The 13107-nt window shown below is 43.1% G+C and overlaps 1 protein-coding gene across 1 annotated transcript; it reads left to right on the top strand.

Moving 5' to 3' along the window:
- The first annotated feature begins 496 nt into the window (after positions 1 to 496).
- On the top strand, positions 497 to 10489 carry nsun2 (NOP2/Sun RNA methyltransferase family member 2). Its single transcript, XM_005809106.3, has 19 exons — positions 497 to 743; positions 1250 to 1407; positions 1490 to 1594; positions 1843 to 1948; positions 2056 to 2127; positions 2266 to 2350; positions 2436 to 2628; positions 4098 to 4172; positions 4306 to 4436; positions 4546 to 4619; positions 4915 to 5045; positions 6138 to 6234; positions 6382 to 6566; positions 7506 to 7598; positions 7682 to 7817; positions 8318 to 8398; positions 9379 to 9517; positions 9765 to 9804; positions 9905 to 10489. Exons 1-19 carry the CDS (start codon positions 678 to 680, stop codon positions 10203 to 10205), a joined length of 2268 nt encoding a protein of 755 aa, XP_005809163.2. The 5' UTR covers positions 497 to 677; the 3' UTR covers positions 10206 to 10489.
- Positions 10490 to 13107: the final 2618 nt, after the last annotated feature.

Genomic DNA, 13107 nt, shown 5'->3' with positions numbered 1-13107 from the left:
CGCATTCAGTGGCACATATTTATTTTAGATCTGATCCAAAAAATTTGTTCCTCCCGTGATGTCACTGTAAATATAATATGTGGTAGAGGTGATCACAGGAAGCTTTTAAAATATTATTTAGATTTTTGTTTTTTGGTGGAAAAAAAGCACGAAAGTTTAATCTGACTTAAGCTCCTATTTACCCCTGAAAAATACGAAATCTTTATATTGTATAGTTTTAGTTATTATAATTAAGCATTTATTTCACAATAGTAATAATACATTTAATTTATTTAGCTTAGTTGTATTTGTTATTATTATTATTATTATTATTATTATTATTATTATTATTATTATTATTATTATTATTATTATTATTATTAGCCTTTACCTAAAACTCGGGACACAACGGATTTACTTATGAATATAGACACTTTTCTTTAGGCATATAAACGGCCCCAGTGCCCTGGAGGTGTGTCCTATTACTTCTGGCAAATGTTATGGCTACCTCGAATGGGTCCTGATTCACGTGCGTCACACAGTCAACACGTTCCGGTGATACCCAGCAGAGCAACGCATCTCTTCCCAAAGGCTGCTGGTCGGAGATTTGTTTTGCCGAGTTTCAAGTCTCCTGTTCGCGCGTCCTGACGTCCACGTCGTTGCGTAGACTTTTCTCCAGAGTTGTCTGCTGGTCCAGCATGGGGAAAAGAAGCCGACAGCGGCAGAAAAACCAGAATGCTAGCAGAGACGACAGAGACAACGCTGTAAGAGAGTCGCACTCCTGCTGTAGCAAATCCCCGCTAATGTGTTTGGTTCAGTCAGCCACGATTTAACGGCATTTAAAGTAAAACCACGCCGCTTCTGTGAACATCAGAGGTATTTGTGGTTAGTCTGGTTAGCTAAACTTGCTGCAGGGCCTGAGCAGCAAAAGTGGAAAGTTTGCTTTATAGCTGCCATGTGTGTGGACAGTTTGTCACTCCGTAAACGTGGTTTCCTTCTTTAATCTAAGGCCTACAGTTAAAATGTCTTCTTTTTAAAAAAATATATATATATATCTAACGAGACAGTGCAGACAATAATTTAGTCTTTAAAGACTTGCCAAGCAGTTGGAAGGTTTAAAGTAGGCTTGAAAGACAAACCGGACACGTCGAACTTCACTAGAACCATATAATGCACATTTTGAAGCAGTTGCATTTAAAAAGCCCGCATGGTTTCATGCACTATTCAGAGCGTTTCCCTCAGCTCATAAACAGGCGTCCGTGTTTTCCAGGGCTGGGGAGCAGGCTACGCGGACATCATCAAGGAGAACAAGCTGTTTGAGGACTACTACAAGGAACAAGGCCTGATCCCAGAGGGAGAGTTTGACCAGTTCATGGAGGCCATGAGGGAGCCGCTGCCCGCAACCATCCGCATCACCGGATACAAGAGGTGAGCAGCATGAGGCTGAGGTCCACTTAAGGTCTTGCAACTTCCTGATTTGTTGTTATTTTCTTTTCTTACCATGTTGCAGTCACGCTAAGGAGATCCTCCACTGTCTGAAGGAAAAATACTTCAAAGATATTCAGGAGCTGGAAATCGACAGCCAGAAGATTGAAGCCCCACAGCCTCTCAGCTGGCAAGTCTTTAACTAAGCAGATTTAACCTGTAAAATCTGTAATAAACACAGATTTTACAGGTTAAATCTGTATTAAGTAATTCATTGATTACAGGTAAAATTTGTATTTACTTGTTAAATCTATATTTATTACAGATTTAACCTTTATTAACTGCAGAGTCTGTTTTTATTGCAGATTTTACAGATTCAACCTGTGTGTTTTTTGTTTACAGATTTAACCTGTGATAAATCTAAGCTCTTCTCTCCAGGTATCCCGATGAGCAGGCCTGGCACACCAACATGAGCAGGAAGCTCATTAGGAAGTCTCCCCTGCTGGAGAAGTTTCATCAGTTCCTGGTCAGCGAGACAGAATCTGTACGTGTTTTTTTGTTTTTTTTTCTTCCTCCTGTTAATTAAAACATTTAATTAAAGTCTGCATCACTTGAACACCCCTCAGAACTTTGCTTGACGTTCCTTTGCAGGGTAACATCAGCAGACAGGAAGCTGTCAGCATGATCCCTCCTCTGCTCCTGAAAATCGAGTCCCACCACAAGGTAGGCAAACATCCATTTCTAATTTTGAATGGAGAAAAAGTTGTTGTTTTCTCTCGTTTCCATAAACCCTGAAGTTATTCAGGGTGGATGGAAACCACCCTGAATAACTTCTAAACGCCGACTCGCTTCCCTGTGCAGATCCTGGACATGTGCGCCGCTCCCGGTTCAAAGACGGCTCAGCTGATCGAGATGCTTCACTCCGACATGGACGTCCCGTTTCCAGGTGAACGCAGTTGTTTAAAAAAAAGAAAACTCAGTCCCCACTATATGTTTTAACTAGCGTTTAAACCTCTGTCTCGGCCGCCCAGAGGGCTTTGTGATTGCCAACGACGTGGACAACAAGCGCTGCTACCTGCTGGTGCACCAGGCCAAGCGCCTCAACAGTCCGTGCATCATGGTGGTGAACCACGACGCCTCCTGCATCCCCACGCTGCAGATCGACTCCGGCGGCAGGAAGGACGTCCTGTTCTACGACCGAGTCCTGTGTGACGTTCCCTGCAGGTCAGAGGGCGCGTCCGGCTGGAGGTTTAGGCGTTTTACGACAAGCTGTAAACTGTGGACAAGAGTGGGGGGGTTTTGTACAAACACGGGAGACACAACAAGATAAGAAAAGAAAAGGAACCGTCAGATAATGCTTCTGGATGTTGGTGTTCCCGCTAAAGCCTTTTTTTTGTTGTTGTTTTTTGCCCAGATTTTCCCTTTACGACAATCTTACAACGTCCTGCAGTGTGTGCTGTGTTACTTGGTGGTGTGTTGAATATGTCCGATCTACAATCGGGAATATTCAACATTGTCTTGGCCCGATTATCGCAGCCTGTGGGGTTTTCACTGAGTGGGAGCGAGAACGCAGCCTGTTGAATGTGACGGGCAGCCAATCAGAAAGCGCCGTGACGTAAGAACGGAGGGGAATCCCAAACAGTTGACATGGCAACTGAGAGTCCGGTCGACATCGGAAGTGATAAATGGAAACATTTAATTATTTTTTGCGCGGCTCGATACCAATTGGTCCACGGACCAGGGGTTGGGCACCACTGATCTAGATGATCTTTTGAGGAAAAAAGTAAGAGTGCTCACTCTTTTTCTTTTTTTGCATCTGTGTGTTGCCAATGAGCTGACACACACATTCATTCCAATTAATGCCACAAGAATGGTCGGTCATTTGGTAAAAAATTTAAAAAAATCATTCATTGCGCTTCAGTTGACCATATAATTGCGCAAATTGAAATTATGGAAATAAATTTGCTCATTTTGAAAAATCTCATATTTTACGCTAAAAGGTTTTTGTTGATTTTTTTTTTGTATGGCTGTATCGCGATGGAAACGCTGTTTTGGCATCATATGAGCCACGCAAATCAACAGCCAGTTGTTGCTAGAAGAAGACAGGAAGTGGTGGAAGCATCTCGACGCCGGATGTTTTTTAATGGCTTCTCGCACGAACAAACTTATTCATGTGTGATTTTTAATTGTGATGAAACGGCACCATCGCGAAAACGCATCTTTTAAAATTTTGGCTGAATATCGACGGCGTTCTGCGCAGGTTTGTAATGCAAACGCAGCTGATATGGTTTTGCCTCAGTGTCGAGCTCAGAAAAGTGTTTAAAAATGGCTTATCTGTTCCAAAAACCAAACCAAGGCAGGGTCACAATGACGTTTGCTCTTCAGGAAAAATAACTAGATGATATTTGTGTTAATGGAGAAGAGGCTCGTTCTCCATTTAGGTATTTTCAAAGTGATTTTTTAAAAATGATTATTATTTTTTTAAAGTTATGTAAAATCCTTTAGCCAAAACCAAACTGCAGTAGTTTGCAAAGCTGCCTGAGTTTGGTCGGCTCCAGAGCCAAGGGAGACGCTGCCAAACTCAGCAGGAGCGAAACCAGTCATGAACTCGTCTGTCTGCTGAAACCCGAACGGTCTGGAGGTTTTGGTTCCACATGTAGACGTGCTGACCGGTTCTGCCCTGTGTTCCACAGCGGAGACGGAACCATGAGGAAGAACATAGACGTGTGGAAGAAATGGACGACCAGCAACAGCCTGCACCTCCACGGGTGAGTCGGACGTTTCCTCAAGGAAGACAAAGCCGAAGTAGCAGAGGAAAGAGCCGCTGGTGTGGCACTGATTTCCAAAGTTGGCACCAGTGCGTTACCCGGGTGTGTTTGTTTGTGTGTGTGTGTTTTGTAGGTTGCAGCTGCGCATTGCGGTGCGTGGCATTGAGCAGCTGGCTGTAGGGGGGAGGATGGTGTACTCCACCTGTTCGCTCAACCCGATAGAGGACGAAGCCGTCATAGCGGCACTGCTGGAGAAGAGTGAAGGTGACAGACACTTTTCACATGTTTAGAGAAGTTTTTATAGTTTATTAATCCCTAAAAAAAAAAAACAGAATCAAACCTGAAACTTCTCGGCCCGTCCACATCATGGCAGGAGCGCTGGAGCTGGCTGACGCATCCGCCGACCTGCCTGGACTCAAGTGGATGCCCGGGGTTACTTCCTGGAAGGTACTGCAAAGTTTATCTTATTATTATTTTCTTATTTAAGAATTTAGCATTTGGATGTGCTGTGGTGGGGCAGGGGTTAAGCACAACCCACATAAGGAGGCCTTAGTCCTTGACAGGCGGCCGCCGCAGGTTCGATTCCCAGGCTGGTGACCTTTGCTGCATGTCTTCCCTCTTTCTCTTCACGTACTTTCCTGTCATAGCACTTTCAGATAAATGCTAATAGAGCCAACAAACTAAAATAACAACTCAGCATTCAAAGTTTAGGAATGAACTCTATCTTGTTTTTGTTCTGCAGCTGATGACCAAGGAAGGCCAGTGGTTCTCCAATTGGTCCGAGGTTCCGAGCAGCCGCCACACTCAGATCCGTCCCACTATGTTCCCACCCAAAGACCCGGAGAAGCTGGCCGGCTTGCACCTGGAGCGATGGTACCAGTTCACACGCTTGCGTACGGCTCACTGGATCAAAACCAGAAGGAATCTGGTCCGTGTTTTTGCTGCAGCCTGTTGCAAAGCGTCAGCCTGCTGCTACATGCTGCCGAACGCTTTAAAACGCTTTAATCTCATAAAACTTTATATTCTTTAATTAGATGCCATGTTTTCCCTGGCTGTAATTGAGCAAAGTTACTCCCCACCCCCCACCCCAGATGTTGTGTTGTCATGTTGACCATGAGGTTTACAAAAGGTGCAAAAAGATTGATTCGGCTGTCTATAAAAGTGTTGGTATCATAAAAGCATGAACAACCATGGTGTGGTAATAGAATAGAGGTGGGCAATATGGACTTAGTTCTATTGTAACGACAACAAACATAAGAACTATTTATCACTGCTGTTTTGGGTGACGGCGGCACACGGTAACTGCTTTTAATGATATTTTCAAATTTATTGACGCTCTCACTGAACAAACAGTGGATAAAATCTCACAAACAAGGTCAGGTTTCTGTTTTGTTTGTAAACATTAATTGGAATTCGTCGTGGCAACAATAAAAAAAAAAAAAAAAAACCCCGATTAAAATAGAACCTCCATCAAATCAGTCCGTTGATAAGACAGTTGTGCATGCTGCATTCAGGTACAGCTGGGATACAGGGCTGTCTAAGCAAAAAAAAAAGAAAACAACAAACTCCAAAGTGGTGTAAACATGTTTTATTCTCAAATATAGAGACGGCCTTACTCTAAGAACTGACTGTTTTCGAATAGACATATTATTGTGTAACCTCTTGTTTTAGAATATCAAAAAAATCTAATTAATTTCGGATTGGAAAACTTACCGAACCTTGCTTCTTTTGTTTTGGTTTTTTTTTTGTACGACATTAATCCCCTTGAGCAAATGGAAAAGTAATTGTATTGCTTTACAAATTCAGCTTGAAGACTTATCAGATTTAGACCATTAGAGGGCGCTGTTGCCTCACATTTTCGACGCCTCTTTTGTCTGACCGCTTTAACGACGTCGTGGCTTTCTGCCAGCAGGTGGCGCTCCAACAGTCACACCTGGGATTGATGTTTCTGTGTTTTATTGTCAGCATGAGGATTCTGCCTCATCACCAGAACACCGGAGGCTTCTTTGTGGCCGTGCTGGTGAAGAAAGCCCCCATGCCGTGGAACAAAAGACACCCCAAGGTGCTTCCGACAAACATCCGTTGATCCTGAACAAAACCCCGCAAATAAACCCACGACAACTACATAAACACGCCCGCTAACCTCAGCCAGGTTTCCTTTCTATTCATTTTTTTTTTCTTCTTCTTCTTCTTCTTACCTCGCCCGCAGCTGAGGAAGAGCGCTCCGACCCAAACCGGAGGCTCGCTGGCAGCAGACGTCCCCCGTCTTCTCCCCGAAGGCTCGGCGGAGGAGACGGAGGACGGCGGCCCAGGAGGGAGAGGAGACGGGGAGACGGAGACCGCAGGAGCGCCACCGGCTCAGGAGGCTGCTGGTAAACAAGATGCTGTGTGTGGGTGAGTTCTGTTTAAGCCAATAACCAAGAGAGAGGTCTCCACTCCCATAAAATGACAAACCCTAATTTAATTGGATTTTTTTTCAGCAATTACAAACTCTATTTGTATCATTTTGGTGTCAAAATAAAGCTAAAATCTGGGAGGATACGTCAGAAGTGAAAGCATCACAGCAGCTGCTTTAGTTTTAGAGAAGACGGATGGAATATAAAATAACTTTTAATAATAACAGTCATTATATAGAATATAAATCTTTTAGAACTGTTCTAAATATGGCTACACTCTTTTGGAAACCATAGATCCACATTATTTGTGCAAAAATTGATACAACTAATGTAAAATGAATGTAAAAACATGTTTTAGTAAAAAAAAAAAAAAAGCTTGGCATTTTGCCCTGGGCACAGGTTTCGCAACATCTACAAAACTGGGGATTTTCATTTTTTACTTACTAAACCTATATTCACATGCCTAAAATTGCCTACTTTTGATATATTTTTTTCCCATTACCGACATTTATGTTCATCCAGTTATAAGAAAACAATAAGAAATTGTTAAATTGAAGTGTATTGTTTGGAAATCTAGTATAAAAGGAACAATTACAAGAAATTTAGGCACATTTTCTAAGAAATAAAACTAAAACCGCCAAAATATATACTGTTTTTGGCTCTACCAGAACTTCCTACAATGTTTTTATGATATGTTTGTGGCATTACTAGAACTCCCTATAGTGAATTTTTGGTGGCACAACCAGCGCTCCCTACGATGTTTCTTTGACCTGTTTTTGGTCCTACTAGAGCTCCCTACAATGTATTGTTGATGAAGACTTCTGGTCACTGACATCTGTCCCGCAGCTTCTCTAGCTATTGGTTGTAGATTGATTAACAAGCTTCATTAATTTTATATCTGAGGAAATATCGGAACAATCATCTTTGTGTCTCTCAGACCTCCACCATCTAAAAAGCTGAGGGTGTTTGGCTATAAAGAAGACCCGTTTGTGTTCCTGACTGAAGACGACCCAGTCTTCACCACCATACAGTGAGCAACTCTTTGGATTCTGGGTAGAAATGGTTTTAGCGTGTCGGTAAAACATGCTAACCCCCCTCTCTCGTCTTCCTCAGATCGTTTTACGATCTGTCTCCTGACTTCCCCAAGCTCAACGTTCTCACCAGGACGCACGAGGGCAAGAAGAGACACCTGTACATGGTGTCCAAAGAGCTGCGCAACGTTCTGCTCAACAACGGCGAGCGCATGAAGGTGTGTTTTCTTTTTCTCTCTCTCTGCTCCCTCGTCCAGGCAGCTGTCTTTAGATTTTTTCTTTTTCTTTTGCCTGCATAAGTTGAGTTTTATTGCGATGAGGGGGACATTAAAGCCTGATGCATAAGCGGCTCATTCTGGGAGAAAAATATATCTGGTATTGATCCGAACTGTTGTGCATTAAGCTGTTTTATCGCAGCGCTGCGTCACTTTTGCTCAGTGTGCGTGTGTCGCTCCGGGTGTGTGCGAGTGTGTGTCGTTGTGACTAAAGCGGCGCAAACAGATGGGTCTCTCTTCTATCCCAAATCCCTCTGGTTTTCTACCCTGGTTTGGAGGTTGGAGTTCATTACAAAATGAAGATTTTTTTTTTCTGGACTTTTCCCATAGTAGCTTAATGTAATGAAATAAACGACTTGTCTTATTATGTAATCCTTTTGTCCAACACGTCTGTGGTGGTTTCATGTCGGCCTCAGTCGTCTTTGTTTTGCTTTTCTTCTCAGGTCATTAACACCGGGGTGAAGGTGTGGTCTCGCAACAGCGACGGAGAGGAGTTTGGCTGTGCCTTCAGGCTGGCTCAGGAGGTAAACACACACACACACACACACACACACACACACGCCCACACACATACACAGGGTGCTTTTTATAGAGGCCAGTCTTTGGCAAGTTACAATTACCCTTGTCAAATTTCCACCAATGTTTTCATAGAACATTCAACTTTTTCCAGAGTGAAAATGATGCATTGATTTGAGCCTAAATAACAAGCTTTCCAGAAAACTGAACCCACATTCATTTATGTTATGTCAAAACACAGTTTACAAGGCTTGTAAGGGTGCTTGAAATGTTGAAAAAGCTTGGAGCTTGAATTAGGTCTTTCTGAGGTTTGGAAAGTGCTTGATTTCTTTATCAAGTCCTGGAAACTGTACAGTTTTGTAATAAAGCACAACATATGTTTTGCACTGCGCTTCCCTACAAAGATGGCGCTATGTAAACCTATGGATAACTGTAATAACTGATGTCATACAGTAGTGAATTGAAACACGCAATGTCCTAATGACAAAGTAAGAACTGCAGTTATGGTTGTTTCAAATAATTAACTTGCAGTTTTTCCACATTTGAAGCACAAAAACATATTATAATTTTCTATTGACAGCCAGATCTCTTACTCTGAATTTTGAGCTAAATTCTCAGACTTCTCTTCTGATTTAGTGTTAAATACTGATTAGGTCATATATTCAGATATTTTAGCATTCGTTTAGATTTGGTAAATGACCTTGAATGCCGTCTTGGAATCAAACGACTTTACCAAAATGTTCAGACCGTCTCATTCTTGTCGTTCTTCTTTAGATACCGTGCTAAAATTTGGACAGTTGAATGAATTTCTTCACAACCTCTGCTTGTGATTTTTTTTATTTTTTTTAATGTGTGTGAGAGACTTTTCAAAACATAACATTTTGTTCTAAATTTGAAAATGTACCTCAAAAAGTGCTTGAATTTTACTTTGGTGAAAAGCGTCCGAACCCCGACTTCACTATCCGCATCTCGTCTTTGGCCTTCTCAGGGTATCTACACCCTCCAGCCGTACATTCGCTCCAGGATAATCAGAGTGAGTGTGGAGGACATCAAAGTGCTGCTGACGCAGGAGAACCCCTTCCTCAGCAAGCTGGAGAACGACGCGCACGCTCAGGCCAAGCAAACGGGTACGCCCTGCCAAGTTTGTGCCGAACCTAGCTGCTTTTAAAATACAACGTGTTCATCTTCCGTCCTCCTCACAAAACAAAAAAAATCGCTGACACGGCATAAGCTATTCATCTGCTCCTCGGGTTCTAATTACAAGTAGCGAGCCTGGTTTGAACTCCTCATGCAGGTATAGAAATAGACTCTGAAATGATCCTCTGTCGCTTCGTAGTCATTAATCCTTGTTAACGTGACCGTCTTTCTCCGCAGGAATGGGCAGCATAGTGTTGAAGTACATCCCAAACCCGAAGTAAGCCGCCTAAATCTTCGTCTTATAAAACTTTCAATGTGAAGTCGTGGTTTGCGGCGCTCGCATACTCCCACCGACCCCGTCCTTTTCTGTCCCACAGCGACCCCTCTGAGCCTCAGTGTCCCATCCAGCTGTGCGGCTGGAGGGGAAAGACGTCCATCCGAGCCTTCGTCCCCCGCAACGAGCGCTTCCACTACCTGCGGTTGCTGGGCGTGGAGGTGTTCAGAGACAAGCAGGGCCTGGGGCAGAAGAGCAGGGACGGAGCCAAGGAGGCGGCGGCGGCAGGAAAAGGGGGAGAGTTGGAGAACGGCGATGGAAACGGATCACAGGAGCCAAAGACCGAGGGTGGGAACAAGGAGCAGCAGCAGCTGAAAGATACGAAGGGCGCCGTGGCGGACTGACGACTGATTGGAGATCTACGTGTCCAACAGAGCGTAACGTGCCTCTGGTCAACCACAAGACCAGCTTCCTCTCAGTTATTGACTTCTTTGAGAGGTTTTATTTCAGCTCCCCTTCAGGAGTTATATTTTTAGTTCAATGACTTGTATTATTATTATTATTATTTGTTCTTTTACCGAACATAATTCGCTGATAAAGTGGCTGTCCCCTCCCCCCCTATATTAGATACCCACCAACTAATGTAATCAGAAGTACAAAGGTGATTAAAAATGCTGATATGGTTCTATTTATTTATTTTTCATTTACACAATAAAAACGGGCATCTGCACAATTTCTAATCCTACCAGCCTAATAAAGATGAAGTTCCAGCTTTAGGCAATACGTTCAGTCTCTGGAAGAAACCGATCTAGTAACGTTGCCGTTGTCCAAACAACCTGACGCCATGGTTTTCAGATACCTGACTTTGGACTTTACAGGAATATTAAAAGCAGTAGATATAGGACAGTCTTCTAGAGGCAAAATTTCACATTTGTTTAAATTTCGATCAACTTGAGAATTTTGGGAATTTCATTCAGGTTATTTAAGAAGATAGTTGTGTCATCAGCTAGCTGACTAATAGAAAACTATTCGCCTAGCATCAATAATTTACCAAATTGAGCATTTTTAATTGATATGGAAAGCATTTCTGCAGCAGCAATAAACAGCCAAGGGGAGATTGGACAACCTTGTTTTATACCTTGGTTGATGCTAAATCTTTTTGAGGTGCCATGTGGAAGACAAACCAGGGGTTGAAATATGGGGTGTTCTCCTGGGCCTGGACCCGTTACCCTGTGACCAGTGGCGCAAAAAGTGGGTATGCATAGGAGCGCTGCACTATAGGGGACACAAAAACGATGTGGGGAAATTTTTTTTTTCTATTCTGCATTTTCTGTTACCAGCTGTTTGTTGTGGTATGAAATGATCACTAACAGAGGAACGGCACTGATTAGGCGCCCCTTCGCTCCTTCACCTCCCCTCAGAGGTGAGAGCGACATCTCCCTGTTGGAGGGATGAAGAAAAGCTTTTCAAAGTGGTTGAAAGACAGTGTCAGTATATCAACAGGAGGGTGGTAAATATTCAGGTTAGCAGAAGCTAGCTTAAAATGACAGGTGGCTGTAGTTGTCTTGCAACTGGGGTCACCACCCGTCCCATAAAATACGGAATCGTCCTGTATTTCACTGTTAAATGTTGCGCCCCGTATTGAACCGCAGCGTTCCCGTTTGGAAAACTGTACCTTACCCTCTTGCTGAGTCTTCTCAGAGCTGATCTTGGTCCCTGGCTCTCCTGCTGCTCCTGGTCCTTCTTTTCCCACAACCTTTCCCAAAGCAGAGCATCTTCAGCCCTCAAACCCAAGTTCTGCCTGTTTAGGTTCTGGATCTCTAGACAATCTGCCTCATGCTGCCTTTGGAGATTGTCCAGTTCCTCAGAAAGACTCTCCAGCTCTCCGGATTGCTGATCCATAGTCAGCTGGGCCTTCTTCAAGTCCATCCGAAGCTCCTGGAGTTTTCATCTCAGAGATTGTTGGACCATTTCCAAACAATGCACTGCATCTCTCATATCCGTGTATTCATGCTCATGGACTGTGGCAGAACCACAGTGCTGGTTCTGTTGGACCTCAGTGCAGCTTTTGACACTGTTGACCATGACATATTACTGAATCGACTGGAGAGTTGGGTCGGACTCTCCTGCCCAGTGCTCAACCTGTTTGAATCTTGCATAAAGAACAGGGATTTCTTTGTTTCAATTGGAAACTTCTCATTGAAGCAGACAAAAGTCACATGTGGGGTACCCCAAGGTTCAATCCTAGGACCCCTCTTATTCAATATCTACATGCTCCCACTAGCTCAGGTTATAACAGGAAATACGATTAGCTACCATAACTATGCAGACGATACTCTGCTCTACACTATGATATCACCAGGGGACTCTGAAACCATCCAATCACTGAACAGATGCTTAGAACAGATAAATGTGTGGATGTGCCAAAACTTTCTCCAGCTGAACAGAAACAAAACTGAAGTTATTATTTTTGTACCTAAAGAGGAACGACCTTTAATTATTTTTGGCCGATAGATAAATTCAGCAGGGGTGGATGTAACCGGGAGAGAAATATGTATTTATTTTTATTTATTTTGTATGTATGAATTTATATATACAAGATGATTGAATTTCACCCAAAATAATAATATGTATTTATAGTTAGATTTTTAATTGCTGCAAATGTTTAGAGCCCCCTAGTGGTATGATGACATACTGCATGCAACGGGTCCTTCAGGCGCTATCTCGCCTTCCCCCACATCTGCTGATATCATTTATAGTTTTCCCGTGGTTGGGCTGGAAAAATGTGACTTTATGAGTGGGAGCTGCGCCGGTTGGTGTTCGTGGCTGACCACGCAGTCATGATGCTAACTGTGTTTTTTTGTTTTGTTTTGCTTTTTCTGCCTTGAACAGGCTCTTGCATTCGCATACTCAAAAATAATAACTATGCTGTTCTCATACCAGGTTAGGTTCCGGGTGTAAATGAATGTAGGTGTATAGAATCGTGTTTTGTAGATGTTGTGACTGGCATGGCTGTTAACTGTTGTGTCAGATGTTGGCTAAGTGGAAGGCAGCTGATGTGAAGATGTCTCCAATTCTATACAGTTTGGACCCATCTAAAGTGTCCAAGCTTTGGCCTTGACCCCTCCTGTTTAACCATCTCAAGGTTGTTCAATTTCCTTAGAGTGCGGATAAAGGGGAACAAATTTCAAGAAAAAATAAAAAACTTTCATCATCTCACATCTTTGCCGCATCTTGTCAGTGGTTTCCAAGGCATTGTCGCTGCACCGGGTGGATGGATGGATGGATGGATGGATGGATGGCTGG

The sequence above is a fragment of the Xiphophorus maculatus genome, chromosome 13 (assembly GCF_002775205.1).
Source record: "Xiphophorus maculatus strain JP 163 A chromosome 13, X_maculatus-5.0-male, whole genome shotgun sequence".
Lineage (NCBI taxonomy): Eukaryota > Metazoa > Chordata > Actinopteri > Cyprinodontiformes > Poeciliidae > Xiphophorus > Xiphophorus maculatus.
Note: the sequence above shows the minus strand (reverse complement) of the source record. Positions and strands in the feature narration are given on the sequence as shown.

Excerpts from the sequence above, each read along its gene's own strand:
- nsun2 (XM_005809106.3), top strand. The coding sequence starts at position 678 with ATGGGGAAAAGAAGCCGACAGCGGCAGAAAAACCAGAATGCTAGCAGA. Across the intron at positions 744-1,249 it reads GAGACGACAGAGACAACGCT|GGCTGGGGAGCAGGCTACGC; the intron begins GTAAGAGAGTCG and ends CGTGTTTTCCAG. Across the intron at positions 2,629-4,097 it reads CTGTGTGACGTTCCCTGCAG|CGGAGACGGAACCATGAGGA; the intron begins GTCAGAGGGCGC and ends TGTGTTCCACAG.